At 41.7% G+C, this 13,081-nt stretch overlaps 1 protein-coding gene across 1 annotated transcript in view; it reads right to left on the bottom strand.

The window, feature by feature from the left end:
• Positions 1-589: 589 nt before the first annotated feature.
• Positions 590-13,081, bottom strand: part of ANKRD66 (ankyrin repeat domain 66) — a 14,611-nt gene continuing 2,119 nt past the window's right edge. The window contains exons 2-4 of the mRNA XM_061398355.1: positions 10,752-10,929; positions 8,790-9,018; positions 590-1,727 (exon numbers count right to left, since the gene is read on the bottom strand). Of these exons, the coding sequence (XP_061254339.1) occupies positions 1,526-1,727; positions 8,790-9,018; positions 10,752-10,914 (594 nt within the window). The 5' untranslated portion in view covers positions 10,915-10,929 and the 3' untranslated portion in view covers positions 590-1,525. The remainder of the gene's footprint in view (positions 1,728-8,789; positions 9,019-10,751; positions 10,930-13,081) is intronic.

The raw sequence follows: 13,081 nt of genomic DNA, 5'->3' as shown, positions 1-13,081 counted from the left end.
CTGCTTAAAAGAGAGATAAAAAATGTCTGACACTTGCAGCCTATATCCTCCATTTGGAGACTCCTGTCCTTCCTGCCTGTTACCCTCTCAAAACCAGCAAGCAGGGTATCCCCATTCACAATCCCAGAAGATGCATTGGTCCAGCTGGAGCTGCTGCTTGTTGAGGACCAATACAAGGATGGCAGCAGGAACCACATCTATAAACTGCAGGGATAAGAGAAAGAAAATTGATGCTCCAGAGGGATGAACATTAAACAGGGTGTCCTCCACAGCTACACTGCTTTCCTGTAAGATGCTCAAGCGTTCATTTATTTTAGAAAATTCAACCTATATTTGTATAAGCATTGAGGAGCATGTAATTAACACAACATCAGGTGCCTCAAGATATTGATTTAGGCAGAAAAATTAATCAACTTAGAATGCGGGGTAGTCAATTCAAGGGCACCAGATCAGCTACTTAGTGGAGACTCTAAATATTGTCTGTTTCTACTATAGTACTAGTTAATAAGGAAAAAAAATCAAGCCACCTATGCAATTTTAAACACTCTACTAGCCACATTTTAAAAAAACTGAAAGGAGAAAGGCAAAATTCATGTTAGTAATATGTTTTATTTAATCCCAATATTCAAAATATTATATTTCAATCTGCAATTAATATTATTGATGAGCTATTTTACATTTTTTATTCTAAGTCTTAAAATTATCATCTGTACTTCACATTTATAGCATACCTCAATTTGAATGCAGCATTTTCATTGGAAATACCTGATCTATATTTAGATATCCTAAAATATACAGTTGATCAAGTAAAGTTATAGTTACAAGTTCCATGATTTTACGCCAGCTCTCATTATTAAGCAGAATAAAATTAATTTAAGGTTTTTAATTTTTCACTGAGCCAATCTTATGGCCAAATTGTTTCTCCTGTGTAGAAGGGATCTTTGCCCTGCTAGATTGTGGGCTTGTACGCCACCTACACACACACACACACACACACACACACACACACATCTGGAAATTCAAAGCTACATCTCTTCACTTCTTTTCTTGGTCTATATGACAACAAGCAATTTTTTTTTCATAGATTAACTGACCTGAGAATGTTGGAGATTTCTGAGATTTTGTTGTTGCTTTTTTTTTTTTTTTTTTTCCCATTGAAACAACTAAGTTTCCTTAGCAGAAGTTTTCTTTGCCCCTGAAACTCTGTAATTGCATATGGAGGCTCAGGAGATGCTGACAGCGTAAATCATTGATGACAAAATGCAAGCAGCTGATATTTGTCTTCTCTTGGTAGCTCTTGGAGACAATAGGTACTGGAATGGACGAACAGCCCATATACAGAGTGCCCAGGCCAGACTTGAGGATTGAATGACAGATCAGGAGCTACCAGTCAAAGCCATGTGGGTAATTAAGGATCTAGGAGTAAAATCATGCCAGGATAACACATACCTTACAATATCTAGTACGGCACCATGGAAAGTGTCCCGCCAGGTAACACACCTACAGTCCCTGGGAGGCGGGCCTCTCATGCTCCCCTCTCCTTGGTATTGCTGAGCCTGCTGGGGCCTCCAGTTTTCTTACTCTTTTTCTTATTAGTGTTTTTATTCCAGGAAGGAAGAGACAGCTCCAGCTCCCTCTTCTTGGCGTCCCAGTCTTCATCTCGCTGATCGAGTTGCAGCCCCATCCGCCTGGCGACCTGGCGATATTCCCGGCACTGGGGTTCAGCCCTAGGAGAGGGAAGCCAGCTCTCAACCCCTGCATCAGACAGCGTGTCCAGCCTGTGGAGCAGCCTCTCCTCTACCCTCTGCATGCGGCCTGGGCACCTAGGCCATTCACTCAAGGAGAAATGAGGCCAAGTTCGAGCATTTCCAAGTGTACACTTAGAGAGGTCTCAGACACTAAAGAAACTAGCAATACTTTGAGGTGGAGAAGACTGGGGTGCCTGGGTCAAATGTTCATAGAATCAAAGACAACCACTTAGCTTGAAGGCCCTGCTCATTTTTTAAATGCTCACATCAATAGAGGTCAAGGAAGACTGCCCTGGTTGTATGTACGCAGGAAGGCTTCTTGAGGGTCGAAAAGGGAGGGGATCCCATCCCATAGTAAATGTGGACATGCACCCACAGGTCTGTATGATGGGATCCATCTTAGAAAAAAGTTGCTTGTGCTTCTTGGCAAGGGTTCATGGACCATCAGGGTAAAAAAAGAAACAAGATAATTGGCCAAAGGTAAACAAAGACCCGGAAGGACTAGCCTGTGTAAGTGATTTACATCACCTCCATACTGCGCTCCGCCTTGCTCAGAGCGCCTCACTGCTCTCTGGGTGTGTATCTCCGCCTAGGGTCTGACTTACTGCGCTCCTCCTCAATAGAGAGGATACCCATACCGTTTCTCTCTGAGTGTGTATCTCTGCCCTGCTTCTGAGTTAGATAAACTAACTGTTTTCCTGTGTGCTCTCCCACACATTGTGAAAGTGAAAGTCACTCAGTCGTGTCCAACTCTTTGTGACCCCATGGACTATACAATCCATGGAGTTCTCCAGGCCAGAATACTGGAGTGGGTAGCCATTCCCTTCTCCAGGGATCTTCCCAACCCAGGGATCAAACCCAGGTCTCCTGCTTTGCAGGCGGATTCTTTACCAGCTGAGTCACCAGGGAAGCCCCCCATACACTGTGCTGTGTGTCTCTAATAGTAAACTTCGTACCTTTTTGTACAGCTTTTGCCTCCTTGAAACCTTCTTGTTTTCAAACAGGGGCAAGAGCCCAGGGCCACTTTGCTTCTAGCCTCTAGCCCCTGGTGAGTAGTGGCTAGGGCTCTTGGTTTTTATTCAGGTTACCCAGGTTTAATTCCTGGGCAAGGAACTAAGATTTCGCTTCAGGACAGCTCACTGCTCTCCCTCTGAGATCAGAAGACTGTTTTCCTTCATTTATCTATTTTATTTAAAGATTTTTTTTTTAATGTGGACCAGGACCATTTTTAAAGTCTTTATTGAATTTGCTATTGTCCATGGGGTCACTAAGAGTGACTCACGACTGAAGCTACTTAGCACACATGCACAGTATTGCTCCTGTTTTAGGTTTTGGTTTTGTGGCTGTGAGGCATGTGGGATCTTAGCTTGAACCGCCTGCAATGGAAGGTGAAGTCTTAACCACTGGATCACCAGAGAAGTCCTATCGTTTATTTTTTAATGGCATATTTCACTGATTATAAAAGCTGTGTCTGTTCATTGTAGAAAATTTTAAAGTACAGAAACATGTAGAGAAGAAAATAAAAATTACAGTCACATATATTGTATGTATAGATAGATTTATGTAAAGCATAGTTAGATGATATTATATAAATGAGAGATATATATGTATATATAAATCATAGAATAGGTTATAGAAAAATAGATGAACTGATCATCAGACATGCACAGGCAATGGGAAGCATACAAAAAATATTGTTTTGTATATGAGGCCAAAGGTTAGCATGTGACTTCTTTAAGGACACTGGTGAAAGCCAATTCACAGAGATAGTATTTGAGTCAGTATGAGGACAAATGCAATTTGAGAGGATAGATGATCGTATAGCCAGAGCAAACAGTATTTTAAGTGCAAAGCATGATGAAATGCACCATTCACTCAGTGGATAGAAAACCAGCTTGTCCCCCAGCCCCTGTGCCCCCAACAAGATGGAAGTGACCTCTCCGTATTCAGACCACACAGTGTCCCTCCTCCAGCCTGCTCTTTTGACCTCTGTCACTGTCTATCTTGCGTTAGTGTTATTTATATAAACAAGTTATCTCTTCTCTGAGACAAAGAGCTTCTTATTGCCCAGCACTGTATTTGCTGCATTGTTACATCCTTTTTAGTATTTAGTTTGATGCCATGCATGTGAAAGTGAAAGTGTTAGTCCTCCAGTCGTGTCTGACTCTTTGAAACCCTATGGATCGTAGCTCGCCAGGCTCCTCTGTCCATGGGATTCTTCAGGCAAGAATACTGGAACGGGTTGCCATTTCCTTCTCTAGGGGATCTTTCCGACCCAGCGATAAAACCTGCGTCTGCTACACTGCAGGCAGATTTCTAACTGCCTAAACTACCAGGGACCCGCTGCCATGCATATAGTAGGGCTCAAAAATAATTGTTTTCTTAAATTTTACTGAAGTAGAGTTGATTTACAATGTATTAATTTCTCCTGAAAGAAATATTTGTTGAATGAGAGATTTACAACTTAAGAGAAGCTGAATCAAGGATTTCCCTGGTGGCCCAGTGGCTGAGACTGGCCTTCCTGCTTGTGGGGGACATGGATTCCATCCTTGATAGGGGAACCAAATCCTGCCTGCTGTGTGGCCAGAAAAAAAAATATCGAATTGAATAAAAACAAAAATACAACATATCAACTTAAAATAACTATATGGGGAAACTAACACTTTTAAAAAGAAGTGAAAAACTGAATTGAATGTTGATTGTTCCACTAGGATACCTAGAATATTCTGAAAACCGTCAAATCCTGTCTAAGCTTCTTTTGATATTCTTTTATATTTTTTCCCTTCATCATCCTAGCCCATGCCCTCACCTTCTTGCAAAATGAAGCATTAAAAAATTCCTTATGTGATCTCCTTGCCTGTAGGGTAAGTACATTCAGTCCAGGCTGCACAGCATCATTTCCACCTCTTTCCCTATAGGAGTAACTTAGCTAGAGCCTCTGTTTCATCTTGCCAGTCCTCTGATGAGTTCACATCCACTTGCTTGCTCACCCATCCAGCCTTATTCTCCATTCCTCTCCACTGTGAAGGCTCTATTCTGCCAGGGCCACTCATCCCTTCTTTGTCTTTCCACTTCCTCACATCCACACACAACCTACTCTCATTTCCAACTTGGTACCTTCACTCCAAATCAGGAATCTTTCTCCCTCCTCCATTAAGCAAGTTTTAGCTAGCTTTTAGGATCCAGATTAATTTCTCCTTAACCAGAATTCCTTCCCTCTAAGCCCCAGCTGTCACAAGCGAAGTTCCTCATAGGAGATGATAAGTAAAAATGACTTACACGTGATGTGGTTGATTGACCTTTGTTGTATTTGTCTGCTCAGCGCTGCCTGCCCACTTTTCCTGGTAATAGCACACACTCCCCATTATATGGAAGAATCGCTCCTCCTCCACTTCAGTTACGCTGCGATCGGGTATCCTAGTCATTCACCCACCAGTTACTACAGAAGGGCTGAGATTATTCAGAGAAATTCAGTAGAGGAGAACCAAGGACAGGCCCCTGAGGAATTCCAGCATCTAAAAGGCATGCAAGAATAGGAACTTAGAAAAATCATGAGAAGAAATGGCCCTCGAGTAGGAGAACCAGAAGAGAGCAGCAGCAGATAAAACAAGGAAGAGCAACCAAATACCAGATTAAGTGGAGGTAAAATGTGCACTGAAAAGACGCCATTAATCTAGCAGCGAGATCTCCGTGAATGAGAGCTGATTCAGTACGATGGGGGAACAAGTCAGAAGAGTGGGTGAAGAAGTAGAGACAATTGCATAGATGACCTTTCAAGTAGCTTAGAAATGTAGGGAAGAAGAAAGGCATAGCAGACACTGGAAGGACCTCTAACTCTTCGTGTGTTTGTTTAATAAAAGCTATCTGAGCATGTTCAGAAGACAAAGAGAAGGGCAGAGGAGGAATAGAGAAAATTTAAAAATACAAAAGATGCAACAAAGAATAAGGAAATGATGATCTTGTAGGAGACATAAAGGTTTGGATAAAGGATCTATATGGAGGGATAACACTTGCTACAGAAGGATGGATGGGAAAGCACGAAGGAACAGATATATATAATATATTGGTTTGAGAGGTTTGAAAATGTATGCCCATGACTTTAACATTCTCTATGAAGTGGAAGGCATACATTCTGAAGGACAGGCTGAGATGTGATGGGGACTTGCAATTGTCAACACTGGAGAAGGACAGGAAGCGATGGCCAGAGTAACTAAAGGTTCAGCTGGAGACAGAAGTCTTAGAACTTCTGGTGGTACTGGTCGATTTATCTGTGGTCTTTTCCCTAGAAGAACAAGAACAGGCATGGAGAAGACAGAGACCAACCCAAGGCTAGGAATTCTGGGTTATATACTACAGAAGGACCAAGGGGTGGGAAGTTAAAAATAGTGGAAAGAGAGTGAAAGAAGCAGTGTATCATGGCACAGCAAACCAAAGGAAAGGGCGTTTTGCTCACCATCCAATCTACAAAGATCAGCCTGCTGCAGGCAATGACGCACAGTGCACTCTGTGCTTCAGACAGAAGAGATTGAGGTGATAAGGTACTTCGTTTAGTACTCTGTGCTTCTGCCAGGAAATGAAAGACGATAACAGGATGCTCTGTGCTTTGGATAAGCAGGTTCTTTAGTTAGATGTGTCTCAGGAAGACTTGTAATGAATCCAAAGATTCTTGTATCTTCCCGTACATAGAAAAGCACTATAATCATGACACCTGTTCTTAGTGATGAGCAGTAATCTTTTACCAAGATGTATCCTTGACTGCGACTGAAGTGACTTAGCAGCAGTAGCAGCAGCATCCTTGACTGCATGTATTCCTTTAACCAAAAAAATCATATATAGACTAGCCTTGCCCCCACCTCTTGAGATCAATTTCTCAGAGCTACTGAAAGGCTTTCTCCTGAGCTAAAGTCCTCAGTAAGACCTCAAATAAAACTGAACTCACAGGTCTCATGTTGTGCTTTTTTTCTTTTAGCCCACAGTGTCCAGCTGGCAGACAGAAGGAAGATAGTGAAACCTGCAGGGAGGTGAGAGGATGGAAGGGAAAGAATTTGAATAAGATGAGGTCTGGGACTCAAATACCTACATGAGGATTCAAAAACTGGGAAAATGAAGACAGGGAGTCATGGTCACAGGGTGGTATATTACAGTCTTAGAGAGTCCAGGAAACAATGCCGCTGATGTTGAGGTCTACGACAGATGGAGATTATTGAATGCAGACGATGGCTGCAGGGTCAGGGAGAAGAGAGAATCTTAAAGTTAGGACTCAGGGTTCTGCCTCTATTTCTCAAATCACCTTAATGATTATTTTGAGTATTTTTAAGGTGGGACACCACTTTTCATCATAAGCAAAGATTTTACTGGTTTAACTTTCGGAAGATAACTGTATTTCTGAGAAGGGCATTTCATTATCACCCTCATTCCCCAATGAATCTACGGTTAGATTTACTCTTGATTTCATTTTGGTTTTCAAGCGATGTTGTCCTCACTCTGCTGCTTTACTGTCTCAACTATGAATTACTTATTAACCTAACCAGATTATGTTGTTGCTGTTGTTTAGTCGCTAAGTCGTGTCTCACTCTTTGTGACCCCATGGACTGTACCCTGCCAGGCTCTTCTGTCCATGGGATTTCCCAGGCAAGAACACTGGAGTGGCTTGCTATTTCCTTCTCCAGGAGATCTTCCCAGCCCAGGGATCGAACCCACATCTTCTGCATTGCAGGTGGATTCTTGACTACTGAACCACCAGAGAAGCAGCCAGATTATACATTCTTCAACTTTACCAACATCCCTCTCAGAGCTATAATCTTCATGTACATGAAAGTGAAGTTTCTCAGTCACGTCCAACTTTTCGCAACCCCATGGGCTGTAGTCCGCCAGGCTCCTCTGTCTATGGGGATTCTTCAGACAAGAACACTGGAGTGGGTTGCCATTCCCATCTCCAGGGAATTGAACCTGGGTTTCTTGCATTGCAGGCAGACTCTTTACCCTCTGAGCCACCAGGGAAGCCTAATCATGTACATAATTGATACTTAATTCTATTTGAATATTTGGCTGAGAGAAAAAAATTAATGGGTGCTAGAAAAGTTCTTAACTTTCGTGAGTGTGTAAGTAGGAGAGTCACAGATAAGTAGGCATTTAAAAAAGTATAAGGACCCTTATGGATGACAGCAGCCTAATTCACCTGCTTCATTTTAAATATGAGGAAACTGAGGGCCAGGAAGGAGACAGTTTGTCTAAGGTGACACAGCTGGTTTGAAGACTTTTCAAGAATCTGAAGGGGGTCCAAGAATCTTGTACTATCTCCCATTTTCAAATTTGTGTCCCACCTCTCTTATCTCAGATAGTTTATGTATAGTCTAAGATAACAATTATAATTATTATATATTATTAAAATTATTATAATAATCAAGTAATGTTATAATAATTATAATGTTGCATAATTTTAAAACAATAGATTTTTCCATAAAAAATATAATTTTTAAATTAATTAACTGCCTGACATGCCTCTCTAATTTTTATTTTCTGTAAGGTAACAATAACTTTTTAAAAAATGGAAGTATAGTTGATTTACAAAGTTGTGTTAATACCTGATATACAGCAAGGTGATTCTGTTTTACATATACATATATGAATATATATATTCTTTTTTCAGATATTTTTCTCATAGGTTATTACAAGATACACTGAATATAGTTTCCTGTGCCATACAATAGGACTTTGTTGTTTATCTAGTTTATATATAGTAATGTCTGCTAATCTCAAACAATAGATTTTGATATTATATTTAATTATAATCTAAATAGTCTAAAACAATATAATTTCCACCCCAAACTAGTCATTTCAATGAAATATTAATAAAAACTCAAACAACGATTGGTTGGATTGTGTCACTTCATTTTCATCAACCTGAGACCACTGAATTGGTAAAGACCTTGGTCACTGGTGTTCCTGTTTCTCTGCCCTTTTTAACTGGGAATACAGTCCGCGGGGTCACAAAGAGGCAGACACGACTAAGCACGGAGCACAGCACCAAAGGAAACTTACTTCTCCAGGAACGCCACACAGGCTTTCTGCCCATAGATCTGCGCGAGCCTCTTTGGTGTGTCTCCAAAGAAGTCGGGGGCGTCGATGGCGGCATGCAAGGCATGGAGGGCTTTGAGCACGTTCAGATGGCCTGACTCAGCTGCGAAATGAGCGGGGGTCCAGCCCACGTCAGTTACCAGGCACGGCCGGGCTCCGTGTTCTATCAGGAGCTGTAGCACCTCCATGTGTCCTTAGATGAAGCCAGAAGAAACAGGAGGTTAAGGTGAAAGTGTCTCTGCCAGGCTGATGCCAGAGCTAGCCTAGGTGGCACAGAAGAGGGGGAGACATTTGCCCTGGAGGCCCCTCCAGTTTCTTAGCATCACCCCCTCCTCTGTTCTCCCTCTTCTTACCAGGGACTCAGGGCCCCACCCTAACCCCTTTGCTCCTGCTCCGGGTCTGAGCCCTCAAAGGATTCCCTTTGCTCCTTTCAGGATGCTCCCCTCTCTTGTCCATTCTTACAGATGCCACCCAGGAATTTGCTTTTTCTCCTAAGGTACTCTATCCACTCCCCAACTCCCCATCTGAGCTGGCACCCATAAGTTTCCCTCTGCTTTCAGCAGTACCGGTGCTGATTGCAAAACCAAATATTTTGCAACAACATGGATGGACCTTGAGGGGCATGATCCTAAATGAAATAAGTCAGACAGAGGAAGACAAGTATCATATGATCGCACTATAGGCAGAAGCTAAAAACAAAAAACTGAGCTCATAGGCACAGAGAACAGAGCGCTGGGGTGTGGGTGGGTGTGAGATGGGTGAAGATGGTCAAAAGGTACAAACTTCCGGTTATAAATGTCAATAGGATGTAATATATACCATGGTGACTATCATCAATAATACTCCATTGCATACTTGAAAGTTGTTAAGAGGGTAGATCTTAAAAGTTATCACAAGGAAAAAAATATATATGGTGACAGAAGTTAACCAAACTTATCGTGGTATTGGACAATTTATACAAAAATGGAATCATTATGTTAGACACTAATACTGATATAATAATGTATGTTAATTACATCTCAATAAAAAAATAGTTTAAGTCCCAGTTACATAAAAACTAGCACAGATTAAGAGCTCATGCTTTCTAGTCATATGGACGTGGGTTTATACCTGAGAATAAATACTGCTTGCTAACCATAACAACCCAGATGAGAAACAAACGGCTGAGGTTTAGTTTCCTTATTTGTATAAAATATCACTTATCTCACTGAGCTCTTGAGAAGTACAAATGAAATCACAGGCAAAAAGTACAGGGCACAGAGACCGGCATTCAGCAAATGTTCCACTGACAGGTGCTTTAGTGTAACTCCCATCACTGTGCTTAAATTTCTGCAAAATTCTCCCAACTGATTTCTTTGGCTTGCTTCCTGGCAGCCCAGTCTCCATACAGGAGTCAAAGCAAAATTTTAAAAAGCAAAGTTGACTATCACACTTTCCAAACATTCTTTAATGGTATTCTATGGCTGAAGGTCTTCACAGGCCCCTTGGCGGTGTTTCTGCCATGATCCTTCTCCAGTTCTATAACCGAGACTAGTTTAGCGTGCCCCCCGGCCACGAACAAGACAAAGTTCCTATCCTATGAGCAGGAACGATGCTCCATTTCTGCTAGAGGTTAAGAGGGCTAGTATTAATTAGGAGTCCCTACGTGCTAGGCAATGCACACTCACTATCTTCCTGAATTTTCACCGCAAAACAGCATTACTGCTCTCATTATACAGATAAATAGACTAAGACTCAGAGATGTTACATAACTTGCCTAAGGTGCTACAGCTAGTTTAAGTGGTGGTGCCAGGACTGAAATGGTTGTCATTCATGTGTCTGATTTCCAAGAAATGTTCTTTCTACTACCCCACAACGACTGCCTACTGGGAACCTCATGAACAGTGGTCTTGAAAGGAGAGACCTATATAGGCATTGCCCTCTCACCCTTGATCGCAGCCCAGTGAAGTGGGGTTCGGTCATTCCAGTCCACGTCCTTGTAGTTTGGGTCACAGAGACCTTTCTTCAAAATCTTTTTCACTGAACTGTAGTCCCCTGCAGCCACAGCTTGGTGGAGCTTTGTCATGTCGGACAGTTTGGTCAATTCCATGATCAAGAAAAGCAACTGTGGGAAAAGCATGCCACTTAGGAAATTCTCTACAACACTTGATTTCTAGTGAGTGATTCCATAGGGTTCCCACTGTTTACTTTCTGTTTTACTTCGTACATTTGCATCCAGGGTTACTTCATGTGTGTGCCCTATTGAAGGTGTATTTGGATCTTAGCTACTACGTGGTTAGTGCCTGCCAATGCCCCATCCAAAAACTTTCAATGGTTCCTTTCTACTTATAGGATTATAGGCTAAACTCAAGGGCTGACATTTGCTAATTGGCCTCAAACCACTTCCCAGTACTACTTCCCACTCCTACTCTGAAGTGATAGCAGTGTGACCCTGAGTTAGTTGTGTAACTCTGTACCTCATCTTTCTCATCTAAAGAGTGAATATTATTAGCCAGGGTCTTGTGAGGATACAAGGGCAATTCATGTGAACAGTTTATACTGGATACAGACCAGGTAATTAACTATTGTTAATTCAAGAGATGGTATGTGTGCCGGATTGCTCAGTTGTGTCTGACTCTATGCAGCCCTTTGGACAAGAGCCCACCAGGCTTCTCCATCTCAGGGATTTTTCAGCAAGAATTCTGGAGTGGGTAGCCATTTCCTCCTCCAGGGGATCTTCCTGACCCAGGGATCAAACACGCATCTCCTGTGTCTCCTGCACTGCAGGCAGATTCTTTACCTCTAGCCACCGGGAAGGTAAACAAACAAATAAAATGGCTAAATTGTTTACAACATTAAGAGATAAACCCACAGTTCTCAAATTACAGTCTGTAGACAGGACTCAGGGAACTTTTCTGGAGATCCATGGGGTCAAAATTCTTTTTTATTATAATATTAAAATGTCATTGGTCTTGTTCACTGTGCTGATGTTTGGCCTGATGATTCAAAAGTAATGATGTAGAAAACCGCTGATGCCTTAGCGTGAAGCAAAGCTGTGTCACCAAATTGAACTTAGCAGTCAAGGTTTTCTTCACAGGGTACACACAGAGTGTAAAAAACAAAAAACAAACAAAAAAAACAACTAAGTTTTGGAAAGAAATTAAGGCAGTAAAAATTATTTATATCAGGACTTCCTTGGTAGTCCAGTGGTTAAGAATCTGCCTGCCAATGCAGGGGCAGGGGTTCCCTCCCTGGTCCAGGAAGATCTCACAGGGTAAATAAGCCTGCAAACTGCAACTAGAGAAAAGCCCACGTACTACAATGTGCTGCCACTAAGACCCAACACAGCCAAAAGTAAATAAATTTAAAAAAAAGAATAGATACTTGGGTGTCAGCCCACAGTGGTTCTAAATCTCTGAGCATGCAGGACAAAGATACATCTTTTGCAGGAAGTGCATATACTGAGTAATCAAAGATGACACAGGTTATGTTTTATCTTTTTGGCTTGCATGTTTTAGTAGAAAACCTTGACACTGGAGCATTTGCTCAATGATAAAATGAAATGGCAAACGGAAGTACTAGAGGATTTCCAACTTGCAGGTGTCACAAAAAGTCATATCATTGTGTCTGGGAGCCTCTTTGCCCTTCTCACAAACCTTTAAGCAGGTTTATGCAAAAATCAGCCCCATTTGGTTTGCAACTGATTTCATCCCAAGGATATTCCACAACTTCTCATGGGAAAGTTGCAATTCAAGTGTAAGTTTTCAGTGGAATATAAGCAGAAGATTTTAAAAAATAAATGTACAGAGCCAATAAGCACATGAAAAGATGCTCAATATCATTAGTTACTGCGTGTGTGCATGCTAAGTCACTTCAGTCATGTTCAACTCTTTGCTATCCTATGGAATGTAGCCCACAAGATTCCTCTATCCATGGGATTCTCCAGGCAAGAATACTGGAGTGGCTTGCCATGCCCTCCTCCTGGGGATATTCCAACCCAGGGACTGAACCTGTGTCTCAGGCAAGTCCTGCATTGCAGGTAGATTTTTTACTGCTGAGCTAATGGGGAAGCCCCATTAGTCATTAGGTAAATGCAAATCAAAAGCACAATGAGACACCACTTCACAGCCATTAGGATAACAAATAATTTAAAAGACAAATAATAACAAGTGTGAGGATGTGGAGAAACTGGGATCGTCATACCCTGTGATGGGAATATAAAATGATGCAGTCACTTTGGAAAGCAGTTGGTAATTCTTCATAAGATTAAAATGAAA

The sequence above is a fragment of the Bos javanicus genome, chromosome 23 (assembly GCF_032452875.1).
Source record: "Bos javanicus breed banteng chromosome 23, ARS-OSU_banteng_1.0, whole genome shotgun sequence".
NCBI lineage: Eukaryota > Metazoa > Chordata > Mammalia > Artiodactyla > Bovidae > Bos > Bos javanicus.
This window is presented reverse-complemented; position numbering and strand designations above follow the sequence as displayed.